The sequence below is a fragment of the Vespa velutina genome, chromosome 3 (genome assembly GCF_912470025.1).
Source record: "Vespa velutina chromosome 3, iVesVel2.1, whole genome shotgun sequence".
Taxonomy (NCBI): Eukaryota; Metazoa; Arthropoda; class Insecta; order Hymenoptera; family Vespidae; genus Vespa; species Vespa velutina.
The window spans coordinates 2,336,741-2,354,595 of NC_062190.1; the positions used below are offsets into that span (position 1 = coordinate 2,336,741).

Below are 17,855 nucleotides of genomic sequence, written 5' to 3' on the forward strand. Positions count from 1 at the left end.
TTCCATTGACATCAGAATGAATCATTAGAGATCATGACTTTTCTACTTATTGTTTTGATTTAAAAAGAATTCTAAGTTTTTATTTAATTTTTCAAAATCAAACGCATCAATAATAAAGTTTTTACAAAAAAAAAAAAAAATGAATAGAAACGATGGAAAAAAATAAATAAAAAAAGAAGCACAGTGATATCAGTTCTTAATTACTATTCACGGTAAGGAAACAAACTCAATGCTGTTACGTGGAATAGTCTTAGAGATCCATAAAGAAGACACGTAGCCGTCATTAGCTCGGGTGCCACTAAAGAAGACCTATGTGTCCCCTTTGAACGTACAAAGGAGAGACACTGTCGATCCCCTCACGCTAGTTACTTACGCGCACGCATTCGCTTATTTCAGAACGAGTACGAACCTGAAGTATCTTGCAATACCTTCGTCCTTGTTAATCTTATATAAGAAAATTATGAACGCGCAAAAATATTTACTACTGTAATAAATGAAATAAAGTATAATCTGAACTAATGGTAACATGGCTTTTTAAATTAGAAAAAATTTTAATGAATATTATAATATAGATTATTATAAAAGAGAAACTTGCAATTTCAATGGTCATTACGTTTTCGACGTTCGATCAATGTTTATTTATCATTTACACAATTTTCAAACAGCCGATAACATTAACGGCTTTTGAATATAAACAAAACTTTTTATTTATCGATCAATAACATAATTCTTGATTTGGATACTCCCACTTCCCCCCACCCCCCACTCTTATTCTCTTTTTTTCTTTCTTTTGGTGAAGTTTTATCACATTGTTTGTATTAGCAAAAAATGTGTTAATTATGATTGTCATGAATATCTTGGTTATAGATATTCCATAATTATGAGATGACAGCAATCGTAAATAAACATTCGATTGGAGATTCCGTATTATTAATACAAAAACAATATTTTTTCAGTCAGACATTTTCTTTTTTTTTCTCAAAAGGGCCATCATTATTCCAACATTTTATGGTAGGAAAACATTGGTAATCGTCTCTTATTATTATACATTGTTTAATGTTTCTTAAAGAATATGTTTTGCTTAAGCTTAATATGCTTCCTGTATAAAGAAAAAAATACATTTTATTAGACTATCCAATTCAAAGAAAGAAATTGCTGACATTTGCAATACTCTTCAAAAAGTCAGTGTATGCTCAACAATTATTTACTGAACTTGTTAAAAAAAAAGAATAACATTTATGCAACGCAAAGATGAGTTTCCTATATATGAATACATAAAAACAAAAACGTATAAAAATGTGCTAATAAAACGAAAAATGGTCCTCTCGACACTTATTATTTTTGGCACCTGAGGCGGTCGCCACGTCGACCCAACGGCAGAAACCTGGTAATGCTCCGCTTACAAATTTAAGTTATTTAAACATAATTTTATGAATAAATATTGCTTTGAATTATCACACTATCACTGACTATTGCATAGCACGATTTATATTAAGGGCGATAAGAAATAATGCTTAAGTGTTATTAATAAATTATAAGATAAAATTTATTATTCTTAGTTTCTGCACTACTGTCGAAGACTAAGTAATAAAAATACAATAGCTTTTTTCTATTTTATCATCCTTTACATGTAAGAACCTCACGTTTTGGTATACTTGAATGTACTTTTTATTGCCGTATATAATAGAATTGGATTTAAATGGATTTCTTAAACAGTAGTCCTCTAGTAGAATTTCTATGCATACCATTTTAAGGCGCTCTAGTGTAGTGTGATATTTAAAGAAGACAATTTACATATAAGGTAGTTCTGTACAAGCCAGCTATCAGCAATTTTTAAATGAAACTTTTTTACAAAATTCAAAGCAATATACTTTTTCAAATTAAACATAATTTTATTGTTAAATTTATGAATAGGCTGTCTATGTTAAGAAATGATATGTATCATACATCAGCCTCTGAAAATATATGCCACAGTGTATTTCTTACTATTAAGTATTTTTATGGATATCGTGTTCAACGACTGAGAGCTTAATAAAACGCGTCCGCCTGATTTTCATTGTTTCGTCATTCATAGACAGCAATTCACATTAACAGTTCGATTTAAAACATTATATGTGCATTATACGTATTCATTGCATGTAGTAAATACTGTCTTATTCACAACTTCTTAGTACATTGACTTTTTAGAAATTGTTAATCAGCATACTTCACTGACTCTTACCACCTTCAAAAGTTTCTCAGACATTAACTTTACACTGCCTATAGAGCATAACTGCATTCTAACTATCGTCAAACACATTGAAATAATATCGTTCCTTTTCTAGTATAACTTTTCATATTGTTTTATTATTTTTAGCCATGTTATGTGAAGCCCAATTAAGTGAAGTTTTCCATGAGTTGCAAAGTGCCTCATCGAATTTACTTCTAAAGTGTTTTTGAGCTTCACTTTCAGACATTTCTAACACCTGTAATTAAAAAAATATACAATAAATACCATACTATAAAAGTTTAAATATTTTAAAATATGAAAATATATCGTATATATATACCAATGTATCCCTTAAATAGTTGAGATCTTTTTCTGATGAAAGTTCAGGAAGTCCAGTAGATATCATCATTGCAAATAAGGATAGAATTAAACCACCATGCTGTCTTAAAATTAAAAAAGCTTGTTCACAATGATTTTGAAATCGCTGAAATTCCACAGCTTGCCCTTTCTTTGTCTGTCCTTTATTAATTACATGAACAAAATCATTAGTTAATACAAACGGCACGCGTTCACGTCTAAACCCAAATTTCTCTTTAAAATGTCCGAGGATATGACCAAAATCAACATGAAATAGTTGGCCAGTTTTTTTAACCATAATATTATCAGAATGTCTATCAGCAATTCCAAGAACATATGTTGCGACACAATACCCAGCACAGCTTAACGTAAATTCTTCAATGGCTTTATTTAAAGCTACTTCTGTATGATTATGATCTTTCAGCCAAGCTAATAATGAACCTCTCCTAAAAAAATCCATTAAAAAAATAATAGTATGCAAAAGTAAATACATCATAGACCGACATCTGCAATCGTATGTACCTAAAAGCAGCGGTTGCAGAAAACGTGCCTTTCTCTTTTTGTATATTTGCAATGGTCTCAGCATTTAAAACTACTTCAATCATTCCAACTCTATTTTCTGTAGATATACAACCGTATGGATTCATACGTAAATCCAAACCTTCTCTTTTCCACAACTTGTCCATGATCCTTAACATCTGAAGTGTAAGCATATCTTGTCTCAAATCATCTCCATGTTTAAGTATTAAATAGATATCTTCACCAAATGGATCCGCATTTTCAAAGACAAGCCACAATGGTCGCATTTTACTATCCATAACCCTACACTTTTCAATTCTACAAATAGAACACAAATGTGAAACAAATAGGAATACATTTAATGTAATACGTGAAACTAAGAACGTACGAAAGATATTATAATAAGCTTAATAAAATATTTGCTTTTACAAAGCTTACTTTAGATGTTTCCACCTAAAGCTTGGATCTAATGGATTAAGAACATTAGATAATGCTTCTTGACAATGTGGTTCTTGAATAAAATCTTGGAAGGTTTGAAGTGCTGCTTTACGATCTTTTTTCTGCTTAACTTGTTCTGAAGCACATCTTAACTTATCCAAGCACTCCATTTGTTTAAAAAGTGCTCGCATATGTTGTTGACTACCTCTACAATAAGCTTCAAGTATAAGACCAAAACGAACAGAAACAGAACCAACTTGCATTTCTGACCTGAAATACAAAATGATCGATTAATTTTAGACTGATTTTTCTTTAACAATACCAAATACTTCAGTATACGCGTAGGTGTATACATGCAACAATAGAATATCACACACCGAAGATGCCAAAACAAATAATGTCCTATCCTCTGGTTATTAAGAGCACGTCCTAATAGAAATTCAGTTAAATCACATGATAAATAATTTTCATGTTTCAATGCTTGAGCCAATTGTAAAAGGTACAAACTCAAATCCTCATCACTAACATCTAAAAGACAACGTACAGCAAAACTTCTAACATTTTGATCAGCATAGGCATAATCTAATAATTCTAATGCTTTTTCTACTGGCAATGTTGGCCATTGTTGTACTAATGCTGTAGCTTCTGCTACTTCTCTGAAAAAAAAAAAAAAAAAACAACAATCAGATTGAATTTAATCTTCCATCACTAAAATATATAAAATTTGTGTAGTGTTACTTGTGATCATTCCATTCTACACATTGCAATAGTTTGGCCAAAACTGTTGGAATTTCATGAAGACAATGATGCCTCAATGCCCACATAGTTTTCTTCTCCTGTTCATGGAGTTCATGGAGTGGATCTCTATCTGCTAAAGATCTTAATTGTTCTAATTGTTGAAATTTATTAATGTCATTGTCTTGATTTGGTTCTTCTTGCATTATTCTTTCACTAGCAGATTCACGTAGTTTTCTTGCATATTCTACCATTTTTTCTGGAGTAGGATAGAGTACAGATTTATCTTTTCCATAGCTGTAAAAAAAATTAACTTAATCTATCTCTTAAAATATTTAAAAAAAGAGTATTAAAGATTTATCTTGTAAATAGTTTGTTTAAACTGCCTAAAAACAAAGCATAAGCATACTTAGGAAATGTCAGCATAAGTGCTGCTGCTCTATCAATATGTGGATTTGATACTACTGTCCCTAAAGGATGAAGTAAATCATCATTCTGCATATCCTCTGCATATGTCCATGTATATAATGTCATCGCTCCAGTCTTTAATTGAGACTTAAAGTCATATATAGTTGTGTTTGCCCAACACAAAGGATTTATAAAGAATTCCTGCTTAGAATCTTTAACCAGTCTTCTACTCTTTAGGCCTTTTGAAGTTTTACTAATTTCATACAAGACAAAACATAAACGTGCCATTCGAGGTATATCTTTAACTTTTATATCAAATCTAAGAGTTTCTTCCCATTCACAACTGCCATCCGAGCTTACTATAGTTTCTTTGGTTTTCTGACTCTCACACAATGACTTCCCGCCATGGAAAAGGCCAGCTTGCAACCCAATCTATGTATATAAATTTGACAGCTTAAAGAATACTGTCAATATAATGAATTGACAATAAAACTGTAAAACTAAAATTAATTTCATGGATATTTCTGAAATCAATTTATAAATAAACTTGTATACCTCTACTGTCCGATGGGCAGCATCACAGTTGAGTCGAGAAATACCATTTACAGTGAACACAAATGGATCATCTATCTTCCAAGCAGAAACATGTTTGCCTTTTTTACGAAGTGTAAGCGTAGAAAAGGAAGGTCTTGTGCGCTGTAGTGCATCTACATCTGGATTCTCAGGACCATTATCCTGATCTAAAGATACACTATCTACATTGAGAGTAATAAGCGTTGGTGTAATGTCTCTTGCTAAACAATCTTGGATATAATTAAACTGTATAAGAGGATATTCTCCAATCAAATATTCTTCTTGACCACATACTTTAAGTATGAAATCATTTGGATGTTCACCTCGTAACATCATCGTATTTGCCCTCTTATTTAAAATAAGTACCAATAGCTCATATGGTGTAGTAGAATGCGAGATTTGAAATGTAAAAGATGTCTAAAAATAATAAGTCATTATTAATATACGTTTTTTTTCTTGAAAAATGAATTTAAATATCGTATTTTACATTTTTACACAATATAATATATTAATAATATAATTGATATAAAACGGATGTGTGTGTGTGTGTACGTCTATATATATATATATATATATATATATACAAGCGTGGATATGTGCATATGTATTTTGTGTATCCATATATAAATAAGGGTATATGGATATATATATATATAGTTCGGTTCATTAACAATAAACGATTTATTTCCTTTACACTTTTATTCTATCTTATATACATTAACAAATAGTTGTATCTCATCATATATATATATATATATATATTATCATATATATATTATTATATATATTATTATATATATATATTATTATTATATATATATATTATTATATATATTATTTCTTTTTTGTTGTAGAATAAACTTTGATTTTACAATTACATTAATTTATGCCGATATAGTACATCTCAAGTACATGAGAATTCAAATTTCTTTGATTGATTCCCGCCGAATGTATAGAGAAAACATAAACATAACCTCAAAATGTCTGAGACAATGTCTTCGTGTAATGAAAGTGCATTTATAGGCTCGAAAGACGAATATTTAAACGAGACTTTTGATGGAAGTACAGATTATCGTAAAATACATTTACAAAATGAAAATTATCGTCAAGAATTACACGAATTACATCTAAAACTTATCCATAATGAAGCTATGCAAAGGGAACTTCAAGAAGTTAATGAATCATTGGAACAATTGCTAATAAAGGAAAAAGAGAAAGCAGAAAAAAAACTTCACGATATTCAAGAAAAGTAAATAAACATATATAATTATAAAACATATAAATTTTTAAATATTTATAGTAATTATGTTTTTTTTTAATCTAGAAACCGGGAAACTAAAGAAGCGTATGAAAATCAACTTAATGACCTAGGAATAATATTAGAAAATAAAGAAAAAGAAAATAAGGAATTATATGATTCATTACATCAATTCAAAGTTAAAACATCACAAGATAATTCATATAAAACCGATGATATTGAAGAAAAGTTAACACCATTAAAAGAGCAGATCCAAGAACTTTTAATCAATTTAGAAGATGAAAAACGAAAAAAAGAGGATGCTGAAGAAATTATTAAAGATATTAAAAATCAAGTTTTTGAACTTCAAGAAATTTTAGAAGTATACTGTTTATTCAAAAAATTATGCACTTAAGATTAAATAAATCAAATATAAAAATTAATCTAAATAATTATTTTATATAGGTAACTAAAAATAATTTGAAAGAAAAAAATGAAGTATTAGAAAGTATTCGTGAAGAATTAGTTATTTGTCGTTCAGAGATAGAAACATTGAAAATTGTTCCTGCTAGTGAATCGTGCAAAGGTAATTTTTAAAATTAATTATTACATATAAAAGGAAATATTAAAGAAGATAATAAATATTGTAATACTATTATAGGTAATTCTTTGTTTGCTGAAGTTGAGGATCGACGTCAACTGGCGGTAAATAAAGTAACTATTTTAAAAAAAAAATATGATGAACTAAAACAAGCATATGATATAAAAGCTGAAGAAGTTAAAACTCTGAAAATAGAGAAAGCATCTATATTAAGAAAATGGGATGAATATGTAAATATATTTTCAGAAGATAATGAATTAATAAATAAATATAAAAACAGAATTCGTGATTTGGAAAAGAAATTATTAGAAGTTCAACAAGCTAATACCGAAACGAAAACAATTGATAACTCCTTTAGGTAAGCATGTTCTTTATAATACATTCTTTTGTTTTCTTATAAAATAAAGTACTGTGTTTGTATAAAACAAAATTATATTTACTTCAGCTATTTGGAGTCATTACTAGCAGAGAAAAAAAAAGAAATACAGGAGTTACATCAGAGGATTGAACGTGATTCTGTTGATATGTTACTTCAAACTGAAATAAAACATAAAATAGCTAAACAACTTCAATACTGGCAATATAAAGCAATGTATATGGAAGTAAGTTCTTTTATTAAATATAAAACTATTTTTATATAATTACTGTAATGTTACTTTGCAGGCACAATTATCAGCAATTAAAAGTCAGTTAGAATTGGAAAATACAATTTCATCAGATTATAAATTATTTTTTGAAGCAATAGAACAACACAGGACTATTTATAAAGATTTTCCTGATAAAGAAGAAATAATATTAGAAAGTGATATAAAAAATATTGAAAAAGTTACATCAGAATTAACAACATTAAAAAATACATTACCAATTAATTACCTTAAGTCTAAGAACATGCTACAAACAACTAGTAATATAGATACCGTATATAAATCAGATCTATTAATAAATAAATCATATAAAGCAGATATTGATAAAAATTGTCTTGATCATGACAATAATAGCAAATCCAAATTTGAAGATACAAAATTGGAAGAAAACGCGAACATAGTACAATGCAAAATAATAGAGAACAATACAGTACTAGATCTTAAAGCAACTCATATTGAAACAACAGATTCAAATTTAATTGGAGAAGTACAAAAACCGCAGAAAATTGTACAGTTTGCTGAAGATACAAAAAATTCATTAAGTGACAATTCCATCATAAAAAAGAAGCAAAATGAAGAAAAAAAGAAAATTAGAAAACAATACAAAACTATATATATTTCATCTGAATCATCTAAATAAAAGACTAAAGATATTGTGACAATGAATGGAAAATTGTAAATGTATATGCAATTCTGCTTTATAATTGTATTTTTATATGTAAAACTACCCTTGTTAATTTTTATAACTTTCTACTTAATGCTTATTTTTATAATATAAAAATATATAAATATTACATACCTCTGTATTCCTGAATTTTGTAACAAGAACAAGATTTCCATCCTTTAGCCGACATTCAATATTTTTAGGTATCGCAGAACTTGGAGCTAACCTTAATGGATACTGATATTGTACTTTCTCTACCCATGATTTTTTTTGTCTAGCAACAGCTACTTCATCACCCAATACTCGCATTTTCCATCTGAAGTCATTGACTTCAGAATTTTTTAAGGCAGCAAATTCATGTAATCCTTTTCCAATTATATGACCTATTTGGGCATCTAAATTCCTATCATTTTTTATACCTTCTCGTTCAATAACTTTTAGTACAGAACAAAATGGTTTTATATCACAAAGACGTCTTGTTTCATCTCGTAGTTCTTCTGCCTCTGCATTTGAGTTGATGTATGAAAATACATATGATTGTGCATCTTTCAATATTCCATGAAGAGGATACTTGCTTGCCTCGTCCCAAAGATCCTATAATATTTATATTCTATTATTTGTGAACACACATTTAGTTAGAAAAAAAAAAAATATATATATATATAATTATATAACATTTCTACTCAGACAATTTGATAACTATGAAAGAATTTTAAGAATATTAAAAAAAATACTTGCTTCTTTAATTTCAGCCAATGTAGCATTACGATTTGTATCAAGTGGGACTACCACACCGTTGGGCATCAAACATGTTAACTCTACGACTTCTGTTGGTGTTTTTGCCCAAAAATCATAAGTATATGTGCTTGGTATATGCACCATGATGAAAAATGTATTAGTGCATTAGGCACAAAACAAGGCTATGTATTATTCAGGCACTAGAATAGCAACAGTGTCGAACTCAAAACTGGCAGTTATCAAATACATCTCCTGTCTGGTTTACATAATTTCATAAGCTCTATGTCAAGCAAATTATTTCCCCTCATTGTAGTGGAGGAAATATATACAATATTGTCTTAAAATCATTTAATATTTATTTTGATGTAAACACACATTTGTCAGTTTTATCACTTTCCTATAAAAGCAGTACATACAACCTATGGTGTTACAAAGTGTACCACACTGTCACTTCAATTCGAGATCCAAAACAATATTACGTCTTCGTGATTTTTACAAATTAAATAACAAAATATTTTATCCTTTACTTTTTTCTTCCTTAATGAGTTTTGTTCTATCAATAATTTATGATTTGTATTCGCATACATGCAATCATATTTCTTGCAAATAACAACACAAGTCATCCATTATTTGTTGCGTTGAGTGAGCAAGCCAAAGTAAGCACAATTTACAGATAATTTAACGACAGAAGGGTAAAACTTTGGTTGTACATTCATGTAACTAAATAAACCACACATCTATCGTTTCATGAAAATTAAAGTTATCAACTCGTTGATTGGAGTAATGTAATTGTATATAGTATCCTCTAAAATTATAATATTAATTTAGATATTCAAAATATAAATAAATACTATATGAATGGTTATGAAGTAAATTCGTAAAATTATATTATGTAAATTCAAATACAGTAATATGTTATTAATCTTGGCATACATTATTATCGAGTATCATAATTGGGAGATTATCAATTTGTCAAAATTATTCAGGTGAAAATTGTTTTGCTTTTTATGGAACTTAATCATTTAATTTTGAAAGATCATAAAAAATAAAAGAATTTAAAGTTTTAGAAACATATCTCACTTATGAACAATAAATGTTATCTTTTTATAAGAATCGCCATCATATGGGTCAACATGTCGCTGTAATAAAAATCCACCCACAGGTTCAAAAGTCGAATTTCTGATGCAACACTCTGGAAGAAGTCTTGAATACGTTGGATGGATGAGTGTCGATTGAAGATATTCGTAAAATTAGCTATTTAACGTCATTAGAAAATATTGAAATTTCTGTAAAATCTTCAACAGTTTAATTTCACATACAAAATGACAGAAGAAGATTCGGTATGTCGTCCTACAAGACTATATAAAAGCAACATATTTTAATATGAATGAAGAGAGTAAAATCATGGTTCTGTTAATACATCTTATATATTTTCGTTAATATTTTATATAATGAAAAAAAATATAGTAATCTTTTTGACATTTAAAAGAATTTCATAAAGGTTAGTGTCTCAAAAGCAAGAACTCGTGCCCATTGAGAGAAACCCAACCTCAAAAGCATGTGGATACTTCGCCATCATAAAAATTTTCGTCACGAGCTTATACTCATAATGTATAATAAATAGAATTCACATTACTTCTAGATAAATGCTCTCATTAAAATCACTGTTTATTTTTGGACTATCGATTTACATAAAAAGTTTGCTTGTAATAAAGCATTTAATCAATCTAATTATAATGTCCAGATGTTAGTTCAATATTACTCTAATTTTATAAAATACAATCAACTTTCTTCAATTTCATAAAATTAAAATATTGTGTTATATTTATTCTGTAATTAAAAAATTAAATAAAATAACTCAAGAGATATGATTTTAATAATTGTATATCTTTATAGATTTTTGATCCCAGCTTAAAGAAAAAGAAAAAGAAAAAGAGGGGTGTATTTGACATTGACGGTGAATTTAATGAAGCAGGTAGCACTGGTGATGCTAATGAAATGACAGGTGACAAGGAAAATCAAGAACCAGAACCTCTTATGGCTGAAGATGATGAAACTTTGGATCTGGAAAATTTTGGAAAGAAAAAGAAAAAAAAGAAAAAGGCATTTAATTTAAATGACTTAGATGCTGCTTTACCAGATGCAAAAAAAGAAGTAAATATCATTAAAAATAATGATTTTAATCTCATTTGTATATCATAATGTATTTTGTATCTTAAAAAAAAATGTAGTTAATTATAATAATATTTCATAAATGTATATGTTTAAAGGATGTTATGGAGCCACCAGTGGAAGAAACTGCTGTAGATGATAATTTAGATTTAGATATGGATTTTTCAAAAACAAAAAAGAAGAAGAAGAAGAAGAAGGATCTAGATGAATTAGTGGCAGAAGAAGAACGTAAAGAAATTGAAGACAAAGAAAATGGTAAATATAATATAATATAGATTCATCTGTTTATGTTTCAGTTGGTTTATCTTATTTATTATTTGTTAACATGCTGCACTGAATCTGAGCGAAGTGCAGAGTATGGTAAGGAAAAGAGGGATTCTTTATATATCAGATTCATGTAATATAGTAAAAATATTTAGTTTTATAAATCCTATCATTTCAAATATGTTTTCTCTTCGAAATCTATTTCTAAGAAATATATTTATTCTTTAGTGGAGGAAACAAGTTTGTGGGTAGGATCAGATAGAGATTATACGTATGATGAATTACTTGTAAGAGTATTCAACATCATGCGAGAAAAGAATCCTGATATGGTTGCTGGTAAGAAGCAGAAATTTGTTATGCGTCCTCCACAGGTTGTACGTATAGGTACAAAGAAAACATCCTTTGCTAATTTTACAGAGGTAATATCTTGTTATAAATGTAATATTGTGTAATATTTTAACAAAGACATTTTTTGATATATTTACAAAATTCCTTTATAGATATGTAAAACATTACACAGACAACCAAAACATTTACTTGATTTCTTATTGGCTGAATTGGGTACAAGTGGCTCTGTAGATGGAAACAGTCAACTTATTATTAAAGGACGTTTCCAACAAAAACAAATTGAGAATGTGCTTAGGAGATATATCAAGGAATATGTTACCTGTCACACATGTCGTTCACCTGATACTATTCTTCAAAAAGATACTCGACTATTTTTCTTACAATGTGAAACTTGTGGGTCTAGGTGCTCTGTAGCCAGTATAAAATCTGGATTTCAAGTAAGAAACTTTTATATGCATATTTAATATAACAAATACGTTGTAATATTATATTTTACTATAATGTATTGTATTGTATATTCCAGGCTGTCACAGGAAAACGTGCTGCTATTCGAGCAAAAACTGCCTAAACAATTTCTCATTTTTTCCATGGATATCATAAATTCTTTTTTAAAATCTATCTCAGCTTGCTTATATCGAAAAATCATACTTCTTTAATTTATTACATCAGTACATAAAACAAAACTGAAAGTATTACATACATCAACAAAATATCTGTCTATTTTGAGTTTATATTACCATATTAAAAGTTGAATGTACATACATGGTAATACCTAGAAAACTTTCTTCTCTATTCTGATACATTATTTTTCCTGTTGAAGTCAGCAGATGAGTAATGTGCATTGCATCCTACAAAGTTCACATTAGGTCATTAAAAAAATCATCTTTTACTGGAACATGTAGTTCAGCTAGCGCATTACTTATCCATGTCACTAATATTTTAATGCAATATCTTTTAAAGAACAAATTGTTCAGGTATAAAATAGTATATAGTACCAATTGTTAAAAATGCTTAAACAATTAATAATTCCTTATATTATTTTATTAACACAAAATTTATAATATTAAATTGAATGCCACCAGTGTTTCATATATACAAATACAGAAAAGAAGAATTTATTATTGTTCCATTGTTTTTAAACAATAATGATCATATAAGTAATGCATAATGAATATGTCAAGCTTCTTTCAGATTTTACTGATGAAGTCATTTCCTAGGTAATAATTTATTCAAATAATGTATTTACTAGGTAATAAATTTATTTGGAAGGATTTTGTTATATTCCTTATGATCACGAATTAATCATGAAAAAAGGTATCATTATAATTTGTAATAAAATAAAAATTATAAATATAAATAAGAAAGATATTGTTATAATTAGTTAAACTTGATCTACCATTATGTTTACCACATAAATTATTATGAATGGAAAAGTGCATTATTATTTTTTAGTAATAATAAATACAAGTGTATAACAAATTATTAAAATAGTATATTAAAAATAGTGTTTTTTTAATATTTCATATACAAGTGAATTTCATTAAGGTATTGAATTATACAATGTAACTCTCAAATTAAATATAATTTTTTCAAAGTATCTAGTTGTCAGTATAAAAGTGATATAATATACAACTTCTATTCGTAAATTTTTTTTTTTAATTCAATGATTTAATCAAAATGAATAATTCATAATATACAATATAACAATAATTTTGGCATAAAATAATATTTACAGAATTAATATATTGTAGTTATTTCATGATGTACCTTCCTACATACATTTAACATGTAAATAAAAAATTAAATTTTTATTTAATTAAATAACAAAAAATTATTGCGAATATTGAGCTGCTACAAGTTCCACAATTTGTTTGGTATCGTATCCTATTAACCACAAAAAATTTAAATAAGTTTTAAGTAACCATTGAGCGAAACTGTATAACCTGTAAAAAATTATAAATAAATTTAAATAATACTAATAATATCTACCAATTTTGGAAACGAACTTACCATAAATATGTTTCAAATTTTGCCTTGTACATTGTCCCTTTAATATATTTACTAACTGATAGATTTGTAACTTTATATTTTCCACGTACAGCAATCTGTGCCATTATCCTATATCGATCTACCATACTTCCATGATCTTGTATGATAGCACGTATAGTATTTAAATTCCTTAAATAAAAAAAGTATATAGTTATTTTTATCAGTGCCTTGATTTTTCATATTGGCAAAATAACGTACAATATTTACCTAATAATCAACATCATAGTTTTGGGCATTGTTCTTAATGTTGCTGTAATTCTATCAAAATGCTCTTGTGCTTGTTGAATCATATGTTCTTTCAATTTTTTTCCTTTTTCAGTTGTTAAAAACGAAGATAATGAATATGGTGCTTGAGTTAATATTTCAGCTAGAAGAATGGGATCTAGAAATATACTATATTTACTTATAAGGCAATGAACTTTTATAAAGATTGATTACAAAATTTTAATAACATTTTCCATACCCTCCACATTCAATTCTTTACCATATACATTCAAAGCATGAGTATTTTTCAAAATCATAGATTCCCAGAAATTACATAAGCTAATTCTTGTATTCTCTGGCAAATATTCATATAATCCATGATCTAATAGAACTATTTGCGCTTTATTGTCCTGTCCCTTCCTAATAAAAACTATAGATAACACATTATTTTGTTACAAGAATCTATTTTATATTTTTAAAAATCTATTGATATCTAAAAGTTATAATGAACTAAGAAACATTACTATTCCCAGGATGAGGATCACCATGAACAAATCCTGTATGAAAAATTTGTTCTGCCATTAAAGTAATTAGTTTCGTGTCTATATCATACATGTTTAGTCCTTTATTTTTTAATTCTTTCACATTATTTATTTTAATGCCATCGATCCATTCAGTTGTAAGGATTCTCTAAAATAAAAATATTTACAAAGTGAGATAATTTACGATAAGGATTTAAAAACATTAATTAATTCTTCATTTTTATAGTAAACTTATTAACCTTTGTACTGAGATCCCAATAAACTTTAGGTATATGTACATAATCATGCTGTTTTAGATCTTTTGCACATTTCTCTGAATTTTTTCCTTCTATTTCAAAATCTAATTCTTGTGATAAAGTTTCAAAAAGCTCCTAAAATCAATTTTAAAACAATTCGTAAAAAGAATAAAGAAAAAAATATGTGAATACCATATTTACTTACATCCACTACCCAATGTAAATTAAATTTTGGATGCATAATTGTAATGATTTTTAGCAAATAATTTAATGTTCTCATGTCAGAATAAAATCTATCTTTAAGATCAATATATTGTACTTTAACAGCTACAGATTTACCATCCATAGTTTCTGCTTTATAAACCTAAATTTGTTTACCATATTAAGTTATAGATTCAATTAGTAAATATAACCATTCATTTAAAAATGGATTTATTTGTCTATTTGTATACCTGGGCTAAACTAGCAGCTGCAATAGGATGCTCATCAATCTTATGAAATACTTCCTTAGGACTTTTTCCAAATTCTTGTAGAAATATTTCTTGTAATTCATTTTCATCGCGCGTTAAACATTTATCCTTAATAAAAGAAATGGTTGCAAATATTTTTATCAATAAAATGTTATAATAACCAATGATAAAATTTGCTACATATTATGGATACCTGTAAAATTTCTAAAGAATTAACATACTCTTTAGGAAGGATATGATTAACAGCTGCCAAGCCTTGTCCGAGTTTGATATATATTCCTCCATTTTGCAAACAACCTTGTACAATACGATGTGCTGATCGCTGATGAATTTCAGATTCTGTATATCCCATTAATGGAGCTACCCAATAATCTAAAGATACTGTTAATCCTATTATAAGTGATCTTCCAAATCTAGTTAGACTCGCAATTTTAGATTGTAATGATCTCCTTTTATTTGGATGAAAAAGTGTATAACTAGTGCCTAGTAACAGCAATCCTACAACGCTTTAATGTTATTCCCAGTTTCATAAACAATAGTTAATTTACATACCTGTACTAGTATATTTAATTACTTTTTTCTTTGATGAATAATTTACTTGTTTTGTAATACTTAATAAGTTATAACGTAACATTTGTTACAATAGTATTTATTTTAATTATTTATACATAAAATAGACAAAAGCCAATATGTATATATGAAGTTTGACTTTTTTCAAGGACATATGAAAGCTGTCATTTTTGAAAAGAGGTTATAAAAGTTAATATCATAAGCTCTTTATAACTATTTCTTATAGTACTTTATTTCTATGAAATAATTTATAAAACTATAAATGACGAAAAGAACAATGTATTAATATTGTACCTTTCGTTGTATACATCTATAAATATACATATATATGTATTTACGCAGCACCGTGATCACGTGTTATGACATATATATATACTCCTAAGAGTATACGCTGATACATATGCAATATACTTTTTATATGTCCGTACTTTATGCAAAACATTTTGCGTGCTCGAACCACAGAAGTTAAATCTAGATAGAAATATGTTAAGATTTCGTAAATTATTTCCAAAAAAATCATGTTCCATTATAGGAATGATACATGTTGGTGCATTACCTGGTATAAGATCTTTTTTTCTTTTATTTGATATTTTTTGTACAAAAATAGAACTTGGAATGTTAAAAATATAATTTAAATATATTTTATAGGTACTCCTAAATATAATGGAAATATGAGAGAAATAATAAAAAATGCATTGAGGGAAGCAATGATTTATAAAGATTGTCAAGTGGTAAATTGTTAATAATAACATTAAATCTTTTGTCTTGTGTGATTATTTTTTTTATTGTACTATGTTTAGGATGGTATTATTGTAGAAAACATGCATGATGTTCCATATGTTAAATCTAAAGACATATCATCTGAAATTACAGCCATGATGACAAGAATTTGTATTGAAATAAGGAAATTAATGCCTGAAAGCATAGCTTGTGGCACACAGGTATGAATTAGACAGGTATATAATTTTATATAAATTATAATTTTTATTTTTTTATTGATTATACAGATTTTAGCAGGTTGTAATAAAGAAGCATTAGCTGTTGCAAAGGCTGCTGATTTTAATTTTATCAGAAGCGAAGGTTATATTTTTTCACATGTTGCTGATGAAGGTTTTATGGATGGTTGTTCAGGAAATCTTCTTCGTTATAGGAAATATATTGACGCAAATAATATTCTTATTTTTGCAGATATCAAAAAGAAACATAGGTAAAAATTAACTATATATAATTTAATTATTTTGTTGTTTCAACCATTTTTTTGTTTTTTCAACCATGCAGTTCACATGCAATAACATCAGATATCAACATATCAGAAACAGTCAAAGCTGCAGAATTCTTTTTAGTCGATGGAGTTATATTAACAGGTTGTGCAACTGGGGATCCTGCAGATGTACAAGAATTGAATGGTACTGTTTCAATATTTTAAATTAAAATATGATTATATATATTACTTACATATAAGATAAAATTAATAATGTACAGAAGTTAAAAAAGTGGCAAAAGGACCTGTTCTTGTTGGATCTGGAGTTTCTATTGATAACATAGATCATTATATGTCTTCAGACGCGGTAATAATTGGAACAAATTTTAAGATAAATGGAAACTGGGAAAATGCAGTTGCTAAAGAAAAAGTTGATGACTTCATGAGAAAATTAGAAAAGATACAAAGGCAAAAGTATTAACACAAATTGTTAATTAATGTCTTTAATTTATATTAATTAATTCGTACTATACAATTTTATACAAATAATATTAATTTAAAAATATAAAATCATAAAAGATTTTTGTATATTTCCTAAATCCTATTAACAAAGTAAAATCGATAAATACATTACACGCTTTACCAATTTCAATCGAACAGTAGGATAAGATTAAAA

General features: G+C 27.5%; 5 protein-coding genes across 14 annotated transcripts; 3 read left to right on the forward strand and 2 right to left on the reverse strand.

The window, feature by feature from the left end:
- Nucleotides 1-597: 597 nt before the first annotated feature.
- On the reverse strand, nt 598-9,827 carry LOC124947422 (phosphatidylinositol 4,5-bisphosphate 3-kinase catalytic subunit delta isoform). 4 transcript variants are annotated; one of them, XR_007100410.1, is made up of 11 exons: nt 9,124-9,827; nt 8,521-8,979; nt 5,222-5,656; nt 4,668-5,098; nt 4,262-4,555; nt 3,901-4,179; nt 3,524-3,793; nt 3,089-3,403; nt 2,550-3,012; nt 2,222-2,465; nt 598-1,099 (listed from the first exon to the last, which is right to left on the reverse strand). XR_007100410.1 is itself a non-coding variant. In XM_047489516.1 (11 exons), the coding sequence occupies exons 2-11, from the start codon at nt 9,265-9,267 to the stop codon at nt 2,334-2,336; spliced, it is 3,222 nt and encodes a 1,073-aa protein (XP_047345472.1). In that variant the 5' UTR covers nt 9,268-9,379; nt 9,499-9,827; the 3' UTR covers nt 598-2,333. The 4 variants fall into 4 exon arrangements, 3 of the variants coding, with proteins under 3 accessions (XP_047345472.1, XP_047345471.1, XP_047345473.1); XM_047489516.1 differs by having other exon boundaries at nt 598-2,465; nt 9,124-9,379; nt 9,499-9,827; XM_047489515.1 differs by having other exon boundaries at nt 598-2,465.
- Nucleotides 6,134-8,680, forward strand: LOC124947425 (spindle pole body component 110-like). The gene is made up of 6 exons (XM_047489519.1): nt 6,134-6,488; nt 6,564-6,858; nt 6,942-7,062; nt 7,138-7,435; nt 7,523-7,679; nt 7,741-8,680. Exons 1-6 carry the CDS (start codon nt 6,220-6,222, stop codon nt 8,359-8,361), a joined length of 1,761 nt encoding a protein of 586 aa, XP_047345475.1. The 5' UTR covers nt 6,134-6,219; the 3' UTR covers nt 8,362-8,680.
- Nucleotides 9,828-10,285: 458 nt separating the features above from the next.
- Nucleotides 10,286-13,912, forward strand: LOC124947429 (eukaryotic translation initiation factor 2 subunit 2). 2 transcript variants are annotated; one of them, XM_047489530.1, is made up of 7 exons: nt 10,286-10,463; nt 11,020-11,277; nt 11,394-11,550; nt 11,623-11,655; nt 11,788-11,978; nt 12,060-12,344; nt 12,431-13,912. In XM_047489530.1, exons 1-7 carry the CDS (start codon nt 10,446-10,448, stop codon nt 12,473-12,475), a joined length of 987 nt encoding a protein of 328 aa, XP_047345486.1. In that variant the 5' UTR covers nt 10,286-10,445; the 3' UTR covers nt 12,476-13,912. The 2 variants fall into 2 exon arrangements, with proteins under 2 accessions (XP_047345486.1, XP_047345487.1); XM_047489531.1 differs by lacking the exon at nt 11,623-11,655 and having other exon boundaries at nt 10,288-10,463.
- Nucleotides 13,546-16,436, reverse strand: LOC124947426 (uncharacterized aarF domain-containing protein kinase 5). Of its 5 annotated transcripts, XM_047489520.1 has the most exons (11): nt 16,273-16,430; nt 15,961-16,139; nt 15,602-15,906; nt 15,391-15,516; nt 15,144-15,302; nt 14,942-15,073; nt 14,685-14,850; nt 14,420-14,590; nt 14,164-14,338; nt 13,918-14,085; nt 13,546-13,850 (listed from the first exon to the last, which is right to left on the reverse strand). In XM_047489520.1, exons 2-11 carry the CDS (start codon nt 16,040-16,042, stop codon nt 13,739-13,741), a joined length of 1,596 nt encoding a protein of 531 aa, XP_047345476.1. In that variant the 5' UTR covers nt 16,043-16,139; nt 16,273-16,430; the 3' UTR covers nt 13,546-13,738. The 5 variants fall into 5 exon arrangements, with proteins under 5 accessions (XP_047345476.1, XP_047345478.1, XP_047345477.1 ...); XM_047489522.1 differs by having other exon boundaries at nt 13,546-13,791; nt 15,961-16,436; XM_047489521.1 differs by having other exon boundaries at nt 14,164-14,323; nt 15,961-16,434.
- Nucleotides 15,742-17,741, forward strand: LOC124947431 (uncharacterized protein F13E9.13, mitochondrial). Of its 2 annotated transcripts, none has more exons than XM_047489533.1 (6): nt 15,742-16,537; nt 16,627-16,709; nt 16,779-16,919; nt 16,986-17,185; nt 17,257-17,384; nt 17,542-17,741. In XM_047489533.1, the coding sequence occupies exons 1-6, from the start codon at nt 16,462-16,464 to the stop codon at nt 17,658-17,660; spliced, it is 747 nt and encodes a 248-aa protein (XP_047345489.1). In that variant the 5' UTR covers nt 15,742-16,461; the 3' UTR covers nt 17,661-17,741. The 2 variants fall into 2 exon arrangements, with proteins under 2 accessions (XP_047345489.1, XP_047345488.1); XM_047489532.1 differs by having other exon boundaries at nt 15,743-16,537; nt 17,461-17,741.
- The last annotated feature ends 114 nt before the right edge of the window (nt 17,742-17,855 follow it).